This window comes from Rhinolophus sinicus, linkage group LG09 (assembly GCF_036562045.2).
Source record: "Rhinolophus sinicus isolate RSC01 linkage group LG09, ASM3656204v1, whole genome shotgun sequence".
NCBI classification, from domain to species: Eukaryota; Metazoa; Chordata; class Mammalia; order Chiroptera; family Rhinolophidae; genus Rhinolophus; species Rhinolophus sinicus.
This window is the reverse complement of record NC_133758.1, coordinates 52,615,275-52,639,923: the sequence shown is the minus strand read 5'-3', so window position 1 is coordinate 52,639,923 and position 24,649 is coordinate 52,615,275. Positions and strand designations below refer to the sequence as shown.

The 24,649-nt window shown below is 38.5% G+C and overlaps 1 protein-coding gene across 4 annotated transcripts in view; it reads left to right on the top strand.

The window, feature by feature from the left end:
- PIEZO2 (piezo type mechanosensitive ion channel component 2) overlaps positions 1-24,649 on the top strand; it is a 436,624-nt gene that overhangs the window by 58,461 nt on the left and 353,514 nt on the right. For all 4 annotated transcript variants that reach the window (XM_074340379.1, XM_074340380.1, XM_019713452.2 and 1 more), the window contains one exon: positions 15,709-15,804. In XM_074340379.1, the coding sequence (XP_074196480.1) occupies positions 15,709-15,804 (96 nt within the window). The remainder of the gene's footprint in view (positions 1-15,708; positions 15,805-24,649) is intronic.

The following is a 24,649-nucleotide window of genomic DNA, read 5'->3' as shown; positions in this document are numbered from 1 at the left end:
GCCTCATTCCAGGGGCAGGGGGTGAAGCCGGCAAGGAAAGAGCCACATAATGTCTCTAAAATAAGAACAACCAATAGATGATGCAATATGTACATGACTAATGATCATTATTACTGTTATTCTCCCACAATTAATTGAAGACAAAGGAGGGATGTAATCCCATTTGTATTCTTGAAAGATAATGCTGGGAGCAGGGTTTCATTCCATGACATCTCAAACCTGATTTTTAGAAAACCAGGTTTTTAGTTTTGAGAAACTAAAATATGCTGGTGGTGTGATATCTAGTGGAGTTTCCAACTTCTCAAATTATTAGAATGGAATTCTTGTCAGAGAAAATAGCCAACAAAAGTAGGGTAGAAGTTGCTAAGGATAAGAAATTAAATCATTTGGGGGCCCCAAACCAAGCCAACTATGTGCATTCAGGCTGGTGGGATGAGAAAGGAGGAAGCTGTGGTTGGGTCTCCATGGCAATGGGCAGCCAGTGTGAAGGAAGAAAGCTTCGAAAATCCAAACTTTGAGTTCTGACTCTCCATCCTAATCCTTGTGCGATTGTGTGCCCTCTGCAAAGGTAGTGATGACAACTCCTACATCACAGGACTGCGGCAAGTATAAAATGAGATAAAGCCTTTAGAATCTGAACAGTGCTAGCAAGTTATTTTCCCTAGCGCCTGATATATGCTCTATAAAGTATTACAAAGAGAAAAATACATTCTAACAGCTATCCCTTTTCTAGCTCTCCTTTCACCTAATTGAATTGATTGACTTTTCTTTTTTAATTAAAGTTTATTAGGGTGACAATGGTTAGTCAAGTTACATAGATTTCAGGTGTACAATTCTGTATTACATCATCTATATATCACATTGTGTGTTCACCACCCAGAGTCAGTTCTCCTTCCATCACCATATATTTGATCCCTTTTACCTTCATTAATCAAAATGGACTATAAAGACTGGTTGTTTTGGTATCAGACACATATACAAAGGCTGTTATATGAGGCCTTCCTGTCCTGTGAGCCCCAGTTGCACAGCCTTTAAGAGCCCAGAACATTGTAACGATGATTTCTGCAACTTCCCCAACTCTTCCTGCTTTGGGGCTTCCTACATCTGTGTCTGAGTTTGGTTCTGTCTCAGGTGAAGTTGAACGTGAAATACAGCACGTTCAGGTACTTTCACCAAACCTTTCTGAGTTCTCCATGTCCCAGGAAGAGGCTCTGCCATGTCCTCAAGGACTTAAACATCTGAGTGGCTTCACCTCAATGCTCAGTTTCTCTCTCTATTTCCTCTCCATTTCTGAAGCCCAGACAGCATTATCCCTTCCAGAGCATTTGTGTCCTTACCTGAATACCTTAAGATCTCTCTTCTACTCCCAAAATTTATCACAGAAAACGTCCAAACAAATATAGTTCTCCTTCTAAGAGAAATTCTTGTTCTAGCTACTAAATTAAATAAAAATATTTCCATCTTGTGATAAAGCATAATAAGTCATGGACTTATTAGCTGGACATAAAATTAAAACGTAGATGTCATTCTTCCTTATAGTCTTCATCTGTAAAATGAACATAATCACACTTGCCTAAGTGAGAAGATTGTCCTTATACCAGCTGTGGGTTAGGAATGAAAAGGAGGAAAAAAGTGATGTGGGATGGACCCTCAGGTTGTGAATTCTGTGGGTTGGCAGACGGAGCACATTGCTGGGCTAACCCTGAGGCGATTCTGCAGAATGAAGGAGGTAATGGTCTCTAAGGTAATTTCTGTGACAGACAGTGTCATCTTTGAATCACAGGAAAATTCAGATTGATTCAGTTCAGTGTGTTTTGACAGTTCTACATCCTAGTGTAAGTGTTTAATACAAGTGCTAGGATCAAATGGTGCTCTTTGTTCTTAAAAATGCCCCCTATTATTGTAGTCAGTCTGGAAGAAGCCGTAGGGAGAGGAGTTTTGGGGCCCTAGAGTGTGTTTCTAAAGGAAGCGGAGGAGGAGGAGGAGGAGGAGGGGGAGGAGGAGGAGGGGGAGGAGGAGGAGGGGGGGGGGGGAGGAGGAGGAGGAGGAGGAGGAGGAGGAGGAGGAGGAGGAGGAGGAAGAAGAAGAAGAAGAAGAAGAAGAAGAAGAAGAAGAAGAAGAAGAAGAAGAAGAAGAAGAAGAAGAAGAAGAAGAAGAAGAAGAAGAAGAAGGAGAAGAAAGGCTGGAGTTTGTGTTCCTTTAGTTTCCACGTTGTATTTCTAGGTAGTTTGCTACAAAAACTAATAGGTTCCAGATGATAGCTGAGCAAACAGTAACCTTAGTTCTTTTTCTGAGAAAACAGTAAGAATTGTTTGCTCTTCAGGATTCATTTGTGCCAAGGAGAACTAATCAACTTTAAAATATTAAACAACCTCAATGGTGTACATTCAAAAAAAGAAGATAATTTTTGTGATCTATATTTCCCCTTGCTTGACCTTCTAATTATGTTAATATGAAGTTTTAATAGAATTTACTACATTAGTTTTTACCGATGAAGTTGGTGGGATGTTACTTGATTGTTGGCCATCGTGTGATTTACCCCAAGTTGTTGAAGTTTGGTTTTGACAGGTTCCTCCCCATTTTTAACTGAAAGAGAAAACTGAAGGAAGAAAAATAATGCCTGAGGACTTAAAGGATATGTTTGATTTAAAGTGCTCTTGGGAAACCTTTTGCTCTCAGGACTTCCACACCAGTCCTACCTCTGCTCAGAGCAATTTATCTCCAGCCCCACGCCAAGGTAGACATCTGAACCCCACTCATAGGCACACCCTGGTGAGTGCTGTCCCACTTGGGAACTCAGTCCTACTAGCAGAGAATTGACCCCAAGATGGCTCAGGGAGGTCTGTGAAGTCCTTGCATCTCATTACATGTGTTATTTAAGCACTTGGGATTGATCTAGCTTCTAGTAACATAAAAAATTACACCTGGCTAATTCTTTTTTTGCTTAATGCAGTTCTATTGGGATTAACATTTTGATTTCCTCTTCTAGCTGCTGCCAATTAAGAGCTGTGCTATGAGACTCAATGTTTGCTGAATATGGACATTGGATGGCATATTTTTCCATTTTCTTTCTGTAATATATAAGGTTAATAAATATCTTTCCACCCCCAGAAAGCTGTGGTGAAGAAGAATTTGCATTGAGTCCATTTATAAGAAAAATATGGTTAAGGTTTCCAGTTTAACTTCACATACTCTTTTCTTCCAAGAGAAGCTCCCTGGAGCTTAACTTCTTTGTGACAGAAAAGGTTCATGATTCAAGAGGCTCTCTTGTTTCTTGCATGTTCCTGGATACTGAAGTGGAAATTATTACCCAAATATTATTTTTCCAACAGACACTTTCATGTCATTCCTTTTTAATATTGTTGTTGTAGCCATGTCATTATGTTAGCCAAACTGAATATTGCAGAATAATCTATTTGCTGAAAGCTATTGAACATTTACACCACTAGTCAGATATGATAAATTTTCTCTGATCCTTCTGTTTTTAAGGGCAATAAAAGTTCATTCCTTTATTCTTTCTGCACAGTCATCATGTATTTATGATGTGTAAGGTATTACACTAGTTTCCTAAAGAGACAACGATGGCAAAGCCTGACTCTTAAGGGGCTTACAGTCTAATCAAGGAAGTAACCTTTTTACACCTTGAAATACTACAAAGCCATATGTGGCCAACCATAAAAGTGATAAAGCCAAAATATTAGAAATGGAAGCGATTACTTTTTCTTAGATTTAATTTTATTTTAAAATTTAAATTATACACATACACATTATGAGAAACTAACATTTTAACATAAAAAGCCACTTGTTGTCTCTCCTTACTACCTCTTCCAAAAAGTGACCACTGTTAACAATTTGATATATTCTTATAGATGTTTTCTGTTTGCATAAGAAGAGTAGCAGAATGGAGTGTAAGAGTACAGATTCTGGAGTCAGCTTGACTGGGATTAAAGCTGTTTCACCTTGACCCTGGACAAGTTGCATATCCTTTCTGAGCTTTAGTTTCCTGAAAATGGGGGATATTATTAATATCTATCTTATAGACCTGTCATATTCTATACAGTTTTATAACCTAATTTTTTACTGATTATATTGTAAACACCTTTCAATGTTCATTCACATGTGCATTAAGCATTCTTTGCGACTGTTGCAAAATTCCATGGTATGGCAATCCTTAATGAATTATGCCCTATTGCTAAAATATATATATATATATATATATATATATATATATATATATATATATATATATATGTATTTCTTTTAATTCAGAAAAGATTACTTTTTATTGGGCTGATGCGGGCATTTTCTGGGAGGAGACACACTGAGCTGGTTTGAAGGATGCTTAGGAATTTAGAATATACTGTTGGGCAGGGGCATTACAGGTTGGCAGTAAATATTTACTGAATGTTTACTATGTATAGAAATAGAAACTGGAAATAGAGTAGAGAACAGGAAAGAGTCTCTGTTCTAAAGGGGCTAGGATCTGTAGATAAGCATGTTTGGGGAATGGCTAATGGGGTTTGGCTAGAAGGGAGGTTATGTGTAAGGAAGTGCATTGTTGCTTGAGTTTTTCAGAGGATAGGCCAAGAATGGCAGGGTTCTGCAACCTTCCTGACCCCCAGTGAAAATTTGCCAAGTGACCTAGCAAAGACATTTGTGGAGGTAACCCAGCCTCTACAGAATTTTGATATGAACAATCCAGCTTAGCCTCATAATGGCTCATGAGTCATAACTATGTTTTGGAGATAGATTAGGATAACAAAACAGTCTTACTTTCAGAGACTTGGGGAAAGTTTTGACACATTATGGATCATCTAGTAAATACAGGGCATAACAATGAGTTAGGAAAAGTGAAACATCATCTATACCTGGAAATTTAGGAGATCTGAGATGTCTATATTGAACAAAAATCAAATGCTCTCTCAAATCAAGGCCATGCACAGATGAAAACACCTATAGCAAGCTTAAACACGTTACTGGAATACTTACTCTAATTCTCCCAATAGAGCATCCCTCCAGCAATTTTTAAATTACCTTAATTTTCTAATGCAGGAGAATGCGGTGTATATTGAAAATAAGGGCAGTAAGACAGAGAGCTGAAGGTTGAGCAGCCCAGGGAATGGAATGAGGTTGGGTGGGCAAGCCTAAATGTCTCTTTTGTTTTTCACCTTAAGGATTCTTTTGTACCCTACTCCATTTTCAGTAACACAGACTTGTGAGTGATTAACATTCAAAGTGATGAAGAAAAGACTAAATGCAAAGTCAAAGGCTGAGTACTTAGAGACTGAACGAGAGATCTAGTGGAAGAGGCTAATTTTGAGGCATCAGTCCAATTCATTGCTATTTTGGATGTTGTTCTGGGAGCAAGGATTTCATACTGTGGTCAGAGGCTGTTACTCATTAGTGTCGTATCATAAGCATAAACCCCAAACATAGTCAAAGGTTGAATTCATGCCATAGGAGGTGTGTCTACTTCTTTAGCAACAAATATTTGAAGGCAATAGCAATAGCTCCATGTATGTTAGGGAAGAGTATATTCTCAGGAAGAAGCAAGCAGGATGTCAAAGTAAATTAACAAGATAAAAACAGCCATTTTAAATCAGTTTTCAGCTATATTAGTTGTCAAACAAAATATAATGTTGGGCAGCATCGTGTGCTGGAGATGGAAGAAGTATGACTTCATTATAGTTAGCTGAATTGATTTCTTTTCATGCTAATGCACACATTAGTGAGGGAGAATGCTGCCAAGAATAATACAGAATATTTTAAAGCCTACAGCAAAAGCCTACAAAAAAGCTCCTCATTTTACTAAGTTCTTGAAAGAAGGAAACTGTGGCAGGCAGTAAATTAATCCTGCTATTAAAAAATCACTGCTGCTTGTATAAAGCCTTCGTATGTACATACATACTTGTACACATATATATTCCTGACCTTTCCATTCTCCCTTTACCCATAGCTGTCTCAAATTGCTTAGGGATGAGCACATGGGAGGCACTTGAATGTCAGGGGATAGAATGACATTGAAGCTGATTTCTCTTATTTCTGAAAATGACATTTATTCTCCCTGTGTAACACAGTCCAGTAAATCAGTCCCAATGTATTTCAGGTTGAATCACATAAACTTGTCAATATTTAACTATTTTTGGCATATGAAACCATCAAGTTTAATGGTTCAATCTAATAGTTTAGAGCTACTGATATTAACATAGATGGCAGGGTAACTTTTCAAATCTGGCATCTTGATGTGTCTATAAAAGCAAACTCATGAAACAGATTGTGGCATTAACAAGTCTAAGTAAGCAGAAGTCCAGTAAGGAAATTTGCTTTATTATTTGGGTCTTAAGCACTTCTCTTAGGTTTTTCAGAGGACTGATAATGAAAAAATTCAAACTACAGTGAATTTGTAGTATAGTAGAATTTATATACATTAGGAAGATAAGTTAACCTTTGGGCAAATTACAGAAAAGTAGTGTCAATTTAAAAGACAGTGTTAATAAATACAGAGTTAATTAAAAAGCAAAAATGGAATAAAAAAGTCAGTATAAAATTAAATGTTAGTGATAATCAGCTCTCTTACTTCAAAAATAATGTTTTTGCTGAGAAAAATAAGTTTTAAATTCTTAAAGATTAATAGATGTTTATACATTAAGGTTAATTGTAATTGAGAAATCTAAATGATGATCCACTTTCTGCTAATAATAGACTACGAGAGAGGTATAGTGAGCCATGGATTTGTCAACTGTTGAATTACATAAAAGCAAATTAAGACTTTGTAAGTTAAAAAAATACCTTCCTCACATGAGAATAAATGTATATATGAAGGATGATGAGTGATTTTAAGTCAGTAAACGCCATGACACAAACCTACTAAGCAAGCTAATGAGGACTTAACTTTCAATCTCCCAGTTTATAAATACTGACTTTTCTGTTCAGTAGTAGATAAAAAAAGCTACTAAACTGGGAGGGCAAATAAACAATTTTAACGTTTGACCTTTTCTCAGCATTTACTTACCCACCCTAATTTTATCACAATGGTAAGAGAGTAGGTTTTATTTTGGGTAAGCTTAGGAACTATGGATTTAAATGCAGGACTCTTCATACTCTTAATGAAATAGATCTGATTTCTAATATAATTTTTCAGATGGCTTAAGAAATCATCTATTAACATAAAAGCTTTATTTCCTCATTTGCAGTCACAAGAGAAAAATCCATGTCATTTTCTCAGATGGAGGACAGTTATGTAACATGAGCATGATCAACTGTGAGCTTAAGGATTTACATATTACATACAGCTTTCTGATGTGCATATCCCTGATGATTAGTGATATTGAGTATCTTTTCGCATGTGTTGGCTAGCTATCTATCCTCTTCGGAGAAATGTCTTTTCATATCCTCTGCCTCTTTTTGATTGGATTATTTATTTTTTTGTTATTGAGCTGTATGAGTTTCTTACATGTTTTAGATATCAACCCCTTATTGGATATATCAATTTTGAATATATTCTCCCATTCAGTAGGTTGTCTTTTTGTTTTGTTGAAGGTTTCCTTCTCTGTGCAGAAGCTTTTTAGTTTGATAACATCCGTTTGTTTATTTTTGCCTTCCCCCCCACAATGAGATACTACCTCAATCCAATCAGAATGGCTATTATCAAAAAGTCAACAACAAATATGTGTTGGCGAGGATGTGGAGAAAAGGAAACTTTTATGCACTGTTGGTAGGATTGCAAACTGGTGCAGCCCCTATGAAAAACAGTAGTGAGATTCCTCAAAAAAAACAAAAAACCAAACAACCAAAAAAACACCCCAAAGCCCCTAAAAATAGATATGCTATATTACCCAGAAATTCCACCTCTGGGTATTTAGCTAAAGAAAATGAGAACACTAATTTGAAAATATACATGCAGCCCTATGTTCATTGCAGTATTATTTACAATAGCCAAGATACGGAAACAACCTAAGTGTCCATGGGTAGATAAATCGATAAAGAAGATGTGGTGTATATAGTATATGCAATGGAATTTTACATAGCAATAAAAAAGAATGAAATCTTGCCATTTGAGATAACCTGGATGGATCTAGAGGGGTTATGATAAGTGAAATAAGTCAGACTGAGAAAGACGGATACCATACAGTTTCACTTATATGTGGAATCTAAAACAAAAACAAACAAACAAACAAAACAAATGAACAAACAAAACAAAAACAGAGTGATAGAAACAGAGACCAAAGGGATGTTTAATAGAAAGGAGGGAACGGATGAAAAGGGGAAGGAGAATACAGTCAATAATATTGTGATAAGTTTGCACAGTGACTGATGATTAATTAATGGAGTGATCTCATTGCAAGGTATAAAAATGTAGAATTACTGTACTGCACATCTGAAACTAATATAACCAAAATAATATTGTATACCAGCTATACTTAAATTAAAAAAAATAGTTAAAAATACAATTTCTTATGAATAAACTTGTAAAATGGTGAATAAAATATTAAGAGTTTTAAAAAAAGATTCTTTAAAATTTATTTTATGCAAACTACAATGAATCAAAATGACTTCAGAAAACTCAGTTAAACTTCTAATACTGTTACTAATATTGATTTGATATATATATTAAATTAATTAAAAATAGAAAACAGGATCCTACCTTTTTATAATAATTAAAAAGGCAACAGATTTTTAACTCACTTGGCGAAAAAATATAAAACTAAGATTTTAGCGGTCATCTGGTTCAACTCATATTTTACAAATAGTACCCTGGCTTGTTTGGAAAAAGTAGAAAACTTAAATCAAAGGCTTTTATCCTTTACAAATAAGATGTTTTCATCTGAGTTTTCCTTAGATTGGCTTAAAATTTTTAGTCAACTGAGCAGTGGTTATAATTTTCTGCTAATACAATTTGATTCCAAGTTCTTGTAATCTATTACCCTGCAAAAGTCTTGTTTTCCTTGAGGCTTTACTCTAAAATTACATCTTTTAACCAACTTCTTGACTGAAATTAATGTGCAACACACTACGTCTATTTCTTGAAGTGTGAGAAATTCATGACTGATGGATTCACTGTTGTACCGACAAACTTCCTAGAACAAAGTCAGCTTTCATGCATTTCTACATAAAAATGTAATGTTAAAATATAGGGGACTATCTCAAAATATGAAAGCATAATGTGTTCTTATTTGAATAGTATTTTTACTCGCCTTTTTTTGTCACCAATATACGAACATTTTTAGGATACTCATGAAGAACATGATGCAGATGTTGCATGATAAGAACAAGTGGGTACACTTGTACACTTGTACTTGTGTCTTGTGCTTCTGAGTGGTAGTGGGAAAGACTTTCTGGTATCATCTTTCATGAAGAAATAATTTTTGTGACTTTCCGAAGGAAGCATGGGGTACAAGACCGCCAGTGAACGTGGAATTCAGAGGTAAAAGAAAAGGGAAAAGAATGCTTTTGTCTTGACTGCGGCTTCTCTAAAGCATCACTACTTGAGGCATTTATACATTTAACTGGATATAAAACACAGGAGCATATAATGGGGAAAGAGTACTACACAAATAGGCAATGAATCTGGTGACATAAAGCCTCTTTTTCCTGCCTCTTATTTTTTTTTGATAGTTTTGCTTCCTTAAGGAAAAAAAAAAAAACAACTAATAGTTTAATTGTCTTCCTGTTTCATTGTAAATACTTTGTAGCTGCTGTATTGGTAGTGGTTCTTTTAAAATAAGATAATCAGAATTTTGAGAGGATACTCTTTAAAAAGCAATTGATTGTTTCAGAGTACAAAAGAAAACCATTAAAATCATAAGCAAACAAAAAGTTTCTAGAATCAGTAAATTGACAGGACTATTTTGTCAGTTGCTTATTGTGAATAATATGTATCTACTGCTCTGGCAACTGTTAAAATAAACAAAGCTCCCTGAGGCAATAAAGATCATTTAGAATGTACTTAGTTGAAACGGAGGTTCTAAACATTTAAGACACTGTCTCTCAAGCCATTAATAGTGAGATGTTGTCTGGTCTTGCTAAAGTATTCGAAGGAAGTAGGAGGTCACATTTTGCTGAAAATTCAGCTCTGAGAGCACTTACCTTTAATTACATAATCTAAAATTATTACCTTCAATTATTATGGAAGGGTAAATTAAAGTGTGCATAAACCTCTTCATGATCATATTGTAGTAATAGAAAAATTATTACGTGTATTGCAACACAAATCTTTTTTATAAATGTTATGTGGCAATCCTAGCAATTTTATATTTGCAAGACATTTTTTTCCCCTTTCTATATTGATAAACTTTAAGTTGTCAAAGTCAAATCTACCTTTTTCCTACTTGGAGAGTTTCTCCAAAATTGTGTGCCAACTATCACCTTTAGAAAATGAAATTCATTAATATGACAAGCCCCATTGTTTACAATTCAAATGGAAGCATTGATGTTTATAAAGGACTTCAGTGTTGACCTATTATCTCAGTTTGTAATTGTGAGCTCTCTAAGCCTGGCTAGGTCTTTCATTTGGGAAATTACTGTCAACTGTTGTCATCCTTTGGGGGAAATATAATTTTGGATGGTTGTATCAGGTAAGAACAGTGGAAACTAGGGTATTTGTAGGTAAATAAAATAATCTTTTTCTCTTGATCTGCATTTTAAAATATTATACTGTCAACAGTAAAATTCTTGAGGCAGAGAACAGAGATCCCGGTACTTGACTGTCCATGAGAGGTGTGGGGTATTTGAGAATGGTGTGTAGCCAGAATATGATAGTTCATTACCAAGAGTAATGAATATGCAAGAAGTGTCTCCAGGTCCTGAACAAAGAAAACGGCAAGCTTGATGAAGGAGCAGTTGCTTTTGCCTTTTAAGGCTTTTCTCACTCAAATGTGTCTTATCCACAAGTGCAAAAACATACTTTGTCCTAGATGAGGGTAACTCACTTAGATATGCCATTCAAAGTCCCCAGAAGCTTGGGTAATTCCTGGGCAGCAACTTCACACATATAAAGTAAGGCAGAGAATTCAGCAATTTGGCCATTGTCGTCAAATGGGATAATTTCAGACAAATATGAATGAAGTTGGATTTTTAGAAGGGGCTTAATTTATTTGTTAAGTTGGGTATTAATCATCTATTGCTGCATACAAATTATCTAAACATTTTGCAGCTGAAAGCAACAAACACTATCTGGGAGTCAGAAATGGCTCATGCTCTCTCCCAGGGCACAGTCTTTTGAGGACCTGTTTCCAAGCTAACTCACGTGGCTGCTGGCTGAAGAGGGCTGGCTACTGGCTAGAGACCTGTTTCTTGCTATGTGAGCATCAACCTGGCAGCTGGCTTCCCTCACTATGAGTAAGGGAAGAGGCTGGGGGCAGTGCCTGGGACAGAGCCACCAGCTGGTATCCCAATACTTTTACTGTCCTTGCTCACTGGAAGTGAGTCACCAGTTCCAGTCCACATTCCGGAGCCGGGGATTACTCACAGTGTTGCAACTAGGAGGAGATGATTACTGGGACCCTTCAGAGGTTGCCCACCACAATAGATCATTCTTCTTAAGCTTCTGGACTTTGCTGTAAATAATGGTAACTAAAGGTTGTGATGTGAGAAACCAAGAGTAGGCTCCTTTCTCTCTCCTCCAAAGTTAATCACTGGAAATTTCCTCAATATACACATTTCCACCACACATAATACAAAACCTGACAGAGAAAGGTTCTAAAACGGAAAGCACAAAATACATAGACAATGTTTGTCTCATCCTGTGGAAGGAAGGCATTGGCTCACTGAGCCCTTGACAGTTAACTGGGAGAAGGTAGACAGGTAAGGATGTGGAACAGTGGTGAGGCCTGGAAACTTCCTGGTGGCAGGACAGACTCAGGAACGAGACTCCCCAGGCTCAAACCTCAGCGGTCTACTTAGCTGTACTTCCTCCTTGTGTCTGCTTTTCCGTGTATAAAAAGAGAATAAAATAATATCTGTAAAGGGAGGATAGTAATAGTATGAGTTAATATATGTGAAGTGCACAGATCAGCGCTTGACACACAGTAAGCACATTGGTGTAAACCATTACTGATCTAGATTAACAGCAGATAAATGCACTGTGAATGCTATTTCAAGTGATGCAATCATACAAGTGAGTTCTAGTTTTATCTTTACCCAGAGATACACAAAATTAGGTTATTTTGCTGCAAAATACACACTAACATTTAGTAAACCACCCTAAGGCTAAAAACAAACAAATGTTCCAGTTAATTAAATGTTTATTTTGGGCAATGTCCGTGGTGCTGTTTTTGTGCTACCGAGAATGCTGTGCAGCTTGATACCATGATTTCCTTTTTCGATGCCCTCACGTCTTTCTCATTCCATTTCATGCATATGTTTATTCACTGTTTATTCTTTTATTCACTGTTTATTCCTTTCATGAGCGTGAGCATCTCCTGGGCACTGGGCACTGGACACTGGACATAACAGACAGGGTCACAGACATATAAACAGACGCATGTGACACCGAATGAGAAGTGCTCTGGAAGAGGCACCACGGAGGGAAATGTGCTTCTGTCTGGGGGAGGTAGTGGACATGGACAACATCCCATAAGAGAAAAATGTGAGCTGTGTGGGAATATGCTTGATGGAGAAAGAACAAGCAGGTGTTGTAGTTGGAGGGACGGAATGGTGCCTGCAAGGTCTAGAGGTGGGAAGCAGGAAAGTAGATGGAAGATGCTGGCTGATTAGGGCAGCAGCACAGAGTGCAGGAGGTGCATTGGTGGAAAAGAAACTGCAAGCATAGGCAGGAGTCAGGTCTGTGACCTTGAACCGAGGGTAAGAACCATTACTTAATTGACACCTCAGAGTGAAAACTACCATCCTCTGATCCCTTGCAAGACCCGCACATCTGGCCCCATCCAGGACTCAGCGGCAAACTGGGCTCCCCACAGGATGTTTTGGGCAAGTCAGGCAGACCAGGCCTGCTTCTGCTCTAGGGCCTCAGCTTGACCATCGGCTCCACCTGGCGTGCTCACCCATGAGGTGGCTTGGTTGCTCATCTATCTTACCTCTTGGCTCAAATCTCACCTTCTCATTGAGGTCTACTTTCAGTGCCCCTAATTAATGCTGCAGCTGGCTTTCCCCACCCCTGGTACATTTGGTTCCCCTTTTCCTGCGGACTTCTTGTTTACATAGCATTTATCTTCCAACATACCTGTAATTGACCTTTTGTTGTGTTTATTGTTCATTATATGTCTGCCCACCAAAATGTCAGCTCCCAGGGACAGGAAAGGATCTTTGTCAGTCCCAGTACATAGTATGTGCTTAATATTTGTTGACTGAGTGAATAACCAAATGTCTTTGGATTGTTTTTAAGGAACTTCATATCTGGATGAGAAATAAGAAGCAGAAGGAAAAACTAGAAAGACAATTCAAGCATATGTTCTTGTTTTTTATATTGTCTCATTCATGTATTTTCCTGTCAGTCCAATCAATAGTGTGAACATTTATTCCTGCTTTAAATCTTTCATAAAGAGGTTAGGAATGTCAATGGTATAAAAAGCTACAAATATGTGCATGACTACTTTCGGATGTAAAAGCTCTTGTTGTTGGTTTTTTCCTGCCCTACCATACCATCTCTCACTTTCCCTTCTTTTGCCCCTTTCACAGCCAGCTTCTAGAGCAAGCCATCAGAGGCAGGGGGCCCTGGGCTTGTGTGTGCCAAGCTCCTATTGTCCAAATTCTGTCTTGGGATTAGCACTCCTTGATCTGGTCTTCCGATCTGGGCCTGGGTACCCCGTCTCTTACTCCCGATGTGCATCCCACACTGGACTGTCTTGTGGTCCACGACTCTCCACATGCTGTGACCAGGAGCACCCCAAGGCCTTGCCCCCCTGGGCACACTTCTTGTTTCTTGCTTTCTGGTTATGATAGTGCTTCTCTTGTATTTCCCTACATTGATCCCATCCTTCCTCTGGGCTGAAGCTTTCTTTAGAGGCCTTTGAGGACATCCTTACTGATGGTCAAATGACAAATTTGCCTCTCTATTGTGGTGCACTTCTTCTGTGAAAACTTTTCCTCTTCTGAAAATGGACTTCTCTGTTTTTTCTCATATCTGTCTGAAATCTTCTGCTGCTTTTTTTCTTTCATACCTGCCTGTTTTTCTTTCCACCCGTTGCCCGATTTGTAGGCAGTACCCATGGCAAATGCCTCCATCTTTTGTGCTTCTCATTGCTCTTGCCTCTGGAGAGTTCATTCCTTCTTGTCATTTCAATTAACACCTCTCTCTGCTCAGGACTCCTCTCCATTTCCCTCCAGAATCACTAAGCTGTGACACTGTTCACATTATTACTATTTTCATCAGATCTAAGTCCATGATTTGAATCCATGAATGTGTCTAAAGGTAAACTTCTCACTTTCTTCTTAAATGTCTTATTTTTCTCCACGGCAGTAATCCTTATCATTAATTACCTGGCTTATAAGCCTTCGAGTCACTTTTGTATAATTTCTCTTGACACTTCTCCATATTTATTTTACAAATTTTTTTTATTCCAACTGTTGCTTTTTTTCAATTACCATCATTATTATACAGCCTCTTGTACTCACTTATACTCCACTTACCATAACATTTCTTGCTTCACACCAATCCAGCTCATGTGCAGTTGCCATATTAATCTTTCTGAGATGTTTTCTCCTGATAATTTTCTCCAAATTATCAGATTAGTTATTTTCTAACATGTTAACTCCATATTCCCGTGCCCTCCATTTCTATCCTAACTTTTGTTTCAACATCTCCCCATCATGTCACATCCTTTAAACCGATCTCTTCATCCCACAAACTCATACATACTTCTTCTCATCTTTAGCCTGTCTTCATTCATCCAATAAATTTTAAAAATTGCTATAATGTGCTCATTTTCTTTCAATACAAAAATGCTGCACTTTCTTCTCCCTATCTATAATGAAGATGCTTATGATGATTGCTCATAATTTTTAGGGCTTTTGGTGTATAAGACCCTGAGCCAAGTTTTTAAAACATACTACGTTTATTCTTCACAATAAATCTATGAGTTAGAGACAATTATTATACCCATTTTACAGATGAGGAAATGATAACTTGGAGAGGGAAGGCATTCACTGGAATTCTGTGCTACCTTTAAATAATATAATATATTACTTAATATACAGGAACGGGCATAGGCTGGGAACCTGGCAGATATGAATTGAATTCTCAGTCATTCCCAGCTGGGAGAATTCAGGTGTGTGATTGAGTTTCTCTGGGCATGAGTGTCCTTAATTATAAAATGAGGATTAAATGAGATAATTTGTATAAAGCCCTGCCATAGAGCATTTAACAAATATTTTTCTTCTCTTTTCTTTGTCTTCCATTGACAGCCTTACCTGAGATCTCAAACATTCACTACTAACCCCATTGCCCTCAGCTTTTCTGTAGAAATTTTAATTTGTCCACTTAACCTTTGACTTATTTGTGGCCTGCCTTCATTCAAATAGATTGGTGTTACCTTTTTGGTTAGATTTTAAGAGCAGGGACCATGCATTTTATTACTCAATTTCTTCTCATGTTCAACATAGTGTTGAGTAAATGCTCAATTTTTACTTCCTAATTGACATATCTACTTAGCTTGATTCGGTGAGACCTGGTGCTGGCATTCCATAGCCACATGTATTCTCTCAGCCTGCTTATTAACACAGTTTCCTTTTCTTCTCTCCTCCCACCCACAGCGTGTGCATTCCGGTACAATGGACTCTCCTTCGTCTACCTCATCTACCTCTTGCTCATCCCTCTGTTCTCAGAACCAACAAGAGCGACGATGCAAGGTAAGAGACAGTTACTATCCTGTGTCACAGTCTGAATACATTTACTGAGCTCCCTGGGTTTGTTTTTACCTGATGGGACAGATGCTATGTGTGCAGCACACTGGTCCAGTGAGGACTGTTGACTGAACAATAATATCAACTAGGTATTCTGTCACCAAAAAGGATTTATTCGGGGGAAAAAAGAAAGAGAAAAAGGAGAAAAGGCTGCAACCCAGCACCAGCACATGCAGACTCGGCAAGCCACGTGCACATTCTGGCTTGTGTGCTAAGATGGAGGGTATTTAAGACAGGGAGACAAGAAGTTAGAACCATAGAGTTTTATGAGAGGGAAGTTAGGAACGTAGAGTTCGACTCGGTGTTCACATGAACTTCAACGAGTCCAGCTCCTCCTGCCTGATCCATTTTCTTAAAGTCTCAGTTCATCTTTCTCATTCCCCCCTTTTGATTGAGATCTTTCTCTGAAAGCATTGCTGATCAACAGTCAAGTCTTCTGACTTCAGCCTTTTTGTCCCTCTTTGTCAGGAAGGATCTCTTCTTGGCGTCCTCTCTCACATCAGAGTGAAAGTGCATGGATCAGGAACAGCTCATGTCCAGGATTAACAGGCAGCAGGTGCAGAGCTTAATAACAAGAAGCATCCTAAACAGGATTAGAACAACATAACAACCTAATCTACATGATGAATTTAAACCAGTTCAAACCTGTAGATAATGAAACAAAGACCATTATTATCTTAGATAGATCAAAATTCTCGGTGACAGATTCAACAACCAGAAAATTTTCCCCCTTTCACAATAGCTTAAGAAATGCTACCAATGGCATGTTCCTTCCAAAGAAAAGAGGAACATGATATAAAAATCAATAGTGAGAAATCAGTTATACAGGCCTGATGCAGTTGTTTTGATCATTTGTTTCCTTCAGAGGTCATCTGGTTTAATTTTTGACAGCTTTTGTTTTAGGTCATTAGACTGGGTGCACTTCTAGTCAGGGTTTGGTGCATTTTTAAGGTGTGACATGTATATGCAAGAGTCTACTCTCTGGAGTTTAGCAGCACAGAGGTTAGTGATAGGGCCCTTTCAATGAGGCTGGAGGGAATTCTTTTTGAGGTGTCTTTTCTGGAAAATAAAATCTCCAGGTTGTAGACTGTGGATTTTGAGTTTTTCATTTCCCTGGAGTGCACTGTGAAATGATTGTTCTACTAAAGCATGATTATTTTCAACAGAAGCAATTAAGCCGTTACAATATTGAAGCATTTCTCCTTTTACCAACTGTGAATCAAAAGAAGCAGGAGCCAAACGCATGGGGCGTCCTGTAATTATCTTGAAAGGTGAAAGCTTATGTGTCCCAAAAGGGGTAGGTAGACCTGAGATTTGAAAGGACTAACAGCAATGCTTTTGGCCAAAGTATTTGAAGAGTTTCTTCAAATTTTGCCAATTAAATCTTAATAACGTGATTAGTACATTCAACTAGACCTGAAGACAGGATGATAAGTACAGTGAAAATGTTGCAGAACTGGCCAAATAGCACACACTTGTAGCGCCTGACCAGTGAAATGGGTTCCTCTATCATCGTGGAATTTGACAGGCATTCCCCAAGTAGGAATAATCTTCTCTAACAGGACTTTAGCCACTATAGAGGCATTAGCTTGTCTATAAGGGAAAGCTTCAGTCCAGTGAGAAAACACATACCATGACTAAAACATATTTGTATCCATGAGACAAGGAAGCTGTATAAAATTTTTTGCCCAACCTCAAATTGTCCGTTTAGTAACTTAAAATGTCCAGGGACAGTATGAACAGGCTTCCCTGGATTGCACTTTGGACAGGTGGGACATCTAAGGTAGGCACTTTTTGCAGCCTTGTTAATATCTCCCCACCAATATTGATTCATGAATGCTACCATTTTGTCTGTGCCAATGGTTTACCGCATGTACAGTAGTCAGCAGTGGAAATTTTGTTAGAGTTTCTGATAGGACTGGGTTGTTATTTGGTCTCAATCAGAGCTTTTCTTCTTCTTATCAAGCAGCAATTGTTGTATTTCCAATCTTGTTTTTCTTCTTCTAAAGTTAATTGCTGGGCGTCTCTGGTCATTTTTTCTAAGATACCAACTGGGGAAATATCTCTTCGGACCAAGACAGGGGTTTGACTGAATGATGCCTTTAAGGGCAGCATTCTTAGTAGAAACGCCAGCAAGGTGATTTCCTTCAGCTTCCAGGGAATCAAGTTTAGAATGTCCTGGAATATTAATAATAGCTAAAGCATCAGGTAAAAGTATAGCATCCAATAATTCCTGAACACATGGACCATTTTAAATTTTATGTGCATTGGAGATAAGAAAATCATGTGGTTTCCATAACATTCTAAAGTCATGAACTACTCCAAAGGCATATCTACTGTCAGTGTAAATGTTGACAGTTTTACCCTTTGCTAAAATGCAAGCTCTGGTGAGAGCATACAATTCAGCCTGCTGTGCTGAAGTAGCCAAAGGCAAAGATGCTGCCTCTACAACTTCAAAAGGGGTTACAATAACATAGCCATCCCAGAACTTACCGTTTTTGTTTTTTAAGAATGAACCACATGTAAACCATGAGAAATCATCATTAGAGGAGTCTCCTACAAATCATCACGAAGAGTCAGGAAGTGATCCGTCAGTACCCAGCAGTCATGAGGGGCTTCACAGTTTCAGAAGGGAGAACAGTACCTGGATTAAGGTTATTATAACATGCAAGAGTTATATGGGAAGCGGTTAACAAAAGGATTTCATAGGAAGTAAGGTGACTAACTGAAAGATGCTGGGTGTGATGAGAATTCAAGAGAACTTCTACTGTATGAGGTACAAAGATGGATAGAGGGGATCCCACAATAATTTCCTCTGTAGCCTTAACCAGGAGGGCAGTAACACCAATGGCTGTACGGCACAGGGGAAACCCCGAGCCACAGGGTCCAGTTGCTGACTATAGTATCCTAGGGGTGTATGTTGGTCCTCATGTTTTAAGTGAGAACTCCAAGGGCATTTCCTTCTTTTTCATGAACAAAAAGGAAAAAGGGGAATCTGACAGGATGTCCAAGAGAAGGTGTGTTTATTAAACTCTCCTATAAGGCTTTGAAGGCTATGTCATCCTGTTCTTCCCATGAAATTAGGTCAGGAAAGTCATTCTTTAGTAAGATATAAAGGTTTTGCCATAAGAGAGAGATTTGCCATCCAATTTTGACAATAACTGACTAGCCCAAAAAACCCTTGCAATTGGTACTTAGTTTTGGGCCTTGGGAAACTTAGGACACCATGAAGCCTGTCTGGATCCAGGTGTAGTCCTTGTTCTGATATCAGATGTCCCAAACACTGAAACTGAGTTTGGACAAATTATAATTTTTCTTTAGATACCTTATGCCCCTTTAAGGCCAAAAGTTCCAACAAATGGATGCTATCTTCCTGGGAGGAAACCTGAAAAGAAGATCAAAGAAGTAAATCATCCACACATTGCAACAAGGTGGAACTTTTAGGGAAAATTATATCGTCTAAATCAGTCTTCAATATTTGTGAAAAATAACAAGTAATGAGGCATTACTGTCCAAGTAAATTGCTTTCCTTCCCAAATTAAGGCAAAAAGGTATTGGCTAGCTGCATTAACTGTGATACTAAAGAATGCACTGCATAAATCAGTTACTGTAAATAATTCACTTCCAGTTAGGATAGATGCTAGCAGTGTGTGAGGGTTAGGAATGATGGGGTGTTGAGGGATAACAATGTAGTTTGTTGCTCGGAGATCCGGGACAAACCTCTACCCTCATCCATGTGGCTTTCTCATAGGTGAAATATGAGTGTTACAAGCGCTAGTGCAAGGAATAATAAGGTCCTGAGTTATGTAATCTTCTATTATGGGCTTCATACCTTGAAGGGCCTATTTACTTAAAGGATATTGATTAATTTGGGGCAGAGGTTTTGAAGGATCAATTTGAATCTTAATAGGAGGTGCACTGTGAATTCTGCCAATATTAATTGAAGATTTTACCCATAAAGAAAATGGCTGATAAGGAACAAGACAAATGAAGAAACAAAAACTCATAGACACAGACAATAGTTTAGTGGTTTCCAGAGAGTAAGGGGGGAGTATGGTGGTGGATGAGGGTAAAGGGGATCAAATATATGGTGATGGAAGCAGAACTGACTGGTTCTCCTTCTGGAAGGAGAACTGGTGAACACACAATGTGATCATATAGATGATGTATTACAGAATTGTACACCTGAAACCTATGTAACTTTACTAACAATTGTCACCCCAATAAACTTAAAAAGAAAAAGAAAAAGAAGAAGATGGCAGATGATCCAATAGGGATAATTGACCAGTGCTTTCAGATTCAGTTACTGTACCATCAAAAACAGCACAAATAGGAGCAGCCGGATGGCTCAGTTGGTTAGAGCACAAGCTCTGAACAACAGGGTTGCTGGTTTGATTCCCACATGGGCCAGTGAGCTGCGCCTTCCACAATAGATTGAAGACAACGAGCTGCCACTGAGCTTCCAGAGGGGTGGCGGATGGCTCAGTTGGTTAGGGTGCGAGCTCTGAATGACAAGGTTGCCGGTTCAATTCCCACCATAAGATGGGGGGCTGTGCCCCCTGCAACTAAAGATTGAAAACGGCGACTGGACTTGGAGCTGACCTCTACTCTCTACAACTAGATTAAAGAAGCTGATGGGCCCTGGAGAAACACACTCTTCCCCAATATTCCCCAATTAAAAAAAAAAAAAGTAAATCTTTTAAAACAAACAGAAAAACATCACAAATAAAAGATGCTGAAAAGTCATGTAATTCACCTGACAGTAATTAATGTAATTCATTCTGACAGTTACCATCAAACTTGAACATTGTTTGTCCCTTTTTGAGAAAAGGATATTCCAGCATGATACTTCTCTAAGAAGTCTCAACTTAATGAATGGGTAGGGGCAGAAGAATTAAGGAAAACACAATGTGTATCTCTTAAGGGACCTAAGCAAAAGGAATAGGTTCAGAGATGTGAACCTGTTGAGGTTTTTTTGAAATCCCCACTATTTGAAGTGTTTCATGACTCTGAGGCAGGGACTGTGTTATGACAGTGGGGTTGAGCACCAGTGTATGTAGCACCAGTGACAATAAGAATAGAAATAGTTCCCTTACCAATTTGAGGAGAAGTTTCTCCAAGCAGATTAAGAGGAAGGATTGGGAAAAGCCCCTGTAATCTCTTAGGAGGACTTTGTAAAGGCTGGTTAGAAGGTTGAGAGCATCTGAAAATCCCTGTTCCAGTGTCCTGGCTCTTTGCAGTAGTGGCAAAAATGTCGTCCTTCGGTTTCACATAGGGCCTCTCATTTGCCACGGCTAAGAATTAAACATCGTGGCAAGCTTACTTTTAGGTGGCTGATCTAGAGTACGGACAAGATGATTGGCCAAACTAACCAAATCCTGATTCTCTTAACTAGGAGGGAAATATTTCTCTTCAGCCCACTGGCGGACAAAGAATTCAAAGTTACCCGAGTGGAGTGAACATCTGAAGGAAGATGAGGGTTTTCCTTTAGAATGACCTGAAGTCTATTATAGTAGTCATGAACAAATTTGTCAGACGTTTGAGAGCAGGTTTGAATTTTGCTCCAGTCAGTAGGCTTTGGGAAAGCCGTAGGTATTGCTCAGTGTAGTTTTAGAGCAAGTTTCGTAGCTTCCTCCCAAAAATTGGAGGTTTGTTTTTCTAAGTCTCTTTCAGGATTTTCCCATCTGGCAATCCTCATCCAATGTCAAGCCTGGCCTTTACCAACGAACATATGTATTAGCTGATACAAATTAGAAAACCCAGCCTGATAGGCCTGAATAATAATATCAAATTCCTCAGCAAACTTGTGAGGATCTTCAGTTACCTTAGGGAATTCCTTTACAATGGCTTGTAACTCAGCTTTAGTCTAGGAGATATAGGAAACTTGGGGTCTGTTAGGATCCCCAGAGGGTTTAATCTTAAAAGGGAAAGTGCTGATAAGTTCAGAAAAAGAAAAAGTAGGAGAAGATTCAAGGGAAAATGGCATTGGGAGCAGAGCCAAAGCTAAAGAAGGCAGTTGTGGGAGGCAAGATGGCATCAAAGGTGGGCTTGAATCAAAGGAGTTGGAGAAGAAGCCTGAGACAAAGTATCCAGAGAATAGGGTCAAATGGAAGACGGAGTCTGAGAAAATGGAGCAGTGAGGGAAGGGCAAGACAGAGTTGCAGAGGGAGAACACCTGGCTTCAGATGCCATTTTCTCTCTTTTTGAATTTTTAGTAGCCTCTGTTTACTTTAAGGCAACTTCCGAGTCATGGTCTCATTTGGAAACCTCCTGTAAAAAGCCCCTGTACTATTCAAAATAAGCATATTACTCAGCTTCATCAGTTCTGGTATTATCCAATTTTGTTTTAAGATAATTAAGTTTGGGGATCTCAAAAGTTCCCTAGAGTGACAATGATTTTTTGAGTTACTTTTAGTCATATCTGTCCACTTAGTTAAAAATGTGCATGAAAATTCCCCATGGCTTTTAACCATGTACTTGGCTGGTTTCCCCAGGGTAGGAGGGACAATCTTAAAAATTTTAGATAGCTGAGATCCCTTTTTTTTTTTTTTCTTAGAGAGCCCAAGACAATTTACACCTCGAGCAACCTGCAGGTCAGATGCCAGCCAGCCTCAATCTAGAACAGTCTGATCATAGAGGCCCAAGTCAAAGGCTAAAAACCAGTTCTAGAAAAATAATCAACCCTCGGAGGATCCGGTCATAAGCTGAGCTGGGTGGCACAGTCTAATACTGGGCTAAACTGACTAATTTCAGTAGAAATAACCACTGTCCCCAAAAGGATCTTTAGGTGAAAGCCAGTTTTGTCTCAAAGGACAAACCTGTATATAAATAAATCAGGCTGATGTGCCAGACTGAGTACTCAGACAACAGACAGACAAACAAACAAGGCCTTTTAAACACATGCACACCACATACACACACACACACACACACACACACACACACACACAGAGACACACACACAAATATACAGATATTCTCTCTCTCTCTTTCTCTCTCTCTCTCTCTCTCTCTTTCTCTCTCTCTCTCTCTCTCTCTCAACCTCTCCCTCTGAATTCGAAATAAAGCCCAGAGAGCTTCAAATGCAAAAAGTGGAAACTCGAATCCAGGAGAGAAATTAACTCTAAGCTTCTGAATCGGAGAGCAAGCAGTGAGCCAAAACTGCTTTATGTGAGAGGCCAGGAGCTGGTTGCTCACCTGCTCTGATGCTGTTGGGGTTGTTATTCTCTCTGGATCCTGTACGAGCCCTCGAAATGTCAATTGAACAACAATACTGGCTAGGTATTCCACCACTAAAAAGGATTTATTCAGAAAAAAGAAAAAGGAAAAAGGGCTGCAGCCCAGCACCAGTATGTACAGACACGGCAAGCCACGTGCACATTCTGGCCTGTGTGCTCAAATGGAGGGTATTTAAGGCAGGGAGACAGGAAGTTAGAACCATAGAGTTTTACGAAAAGGAAGTTAGGACCGTGGAGTTCGACTAGGTGTTCTCATGAACTTCCCTGAGCCCAGTTCCTCCCATAGACCTCCAGCCTGATCAGTTTCCTTAAAATACCAGTTTATCTTTATCATTTCCTTAAAGTCCGGTTCATCTTTATCAGGACCGAGTGTCAAACATGTGAACAACTACACCGAGCAGAGTGGTGTGGAACGAGTTAGTAATACTTGTGACTTACCCAGCTAATCCTTCAATACAAGCTCCATATTAGCCTCTATTAGTAGCTTGCAATATACCTGAAATGTTTTATCTAGTTAAGATAAACTCAATGTATTGTCAATGAAATAAGGTGGATGGCACAAGATTGGCACATGATTTGCATATTGGATTGCTGGGGAGAATGTAGTGGCAAGTGGAAAAGGGGCACAGAGGTATCTTACATTTCTAAGCCACATAGCAAGATAACTGGGTAAGAAACTGGTTCCCAGTCACAACTTGTTCATACATCAGTTGAGATCTCTTACATATGCCTCTACCAAGTAGTGAGAGTAATAAGATTTTAAGGGATAGTTTCTCAAGCATGTTTCTTACTGCAAAACATTAGATCCCTTTCCCATTGCTCTGTAAAGACCTGAAGACATAGAATAATGACTATATTTCCTGAGGCTCTGATTAGGAAGCATGGTCTTGTTTATGTATTTGACGTTCTTCCACAAGTATAAAAAAACACACTGAATTAATTCAATAAATTGTTTTTCAAAACAATACCAATATAAGGAATAAGGGCTGTGCCAAATATCTTAGGTGAATGTGACGGCTATATGTTTACATGAAAGGAAAAAGAAGCTGTTTGACCCAACCTATGACATGGTGGGGGAAAGGCTGTTGGTCAGTGCCGCCAATTCATAGTGATGACCCTTCAGGAAAAGAAATAAGGACTTTGTGTGTCCAGAGCAGCAAATAATGACTCTCTCTTTTCCATTCCCCCCTTAATGTTACATTTACAGTGCATATTATGATCATTCATCCTAATAGTTATGACTGCAGATGCTGTGTTGATTTTCCTGCCTTAGGAAGAATCTAAATAATAGCTCTTCTAAGACACTTAAATCCTTAATACATATAGTTAAGAAGAGATAGAAAAATGTGGGTTATACAAATCCTTTTCAAGCCAAAAATACGTTGTTTATGGCACCCCATGTACCCTAACCTTTTTCTAGAGTTCAACATAAACAAAGACATTTAAACAGAATAGCTTCTGGCCTCAGAACCAAGATTAAATATACAGGCAACTCCTAGTTCATGGCTTGGAGCTTATGTTTCAAAGAAAGGTTTCATACACACATAGACTAA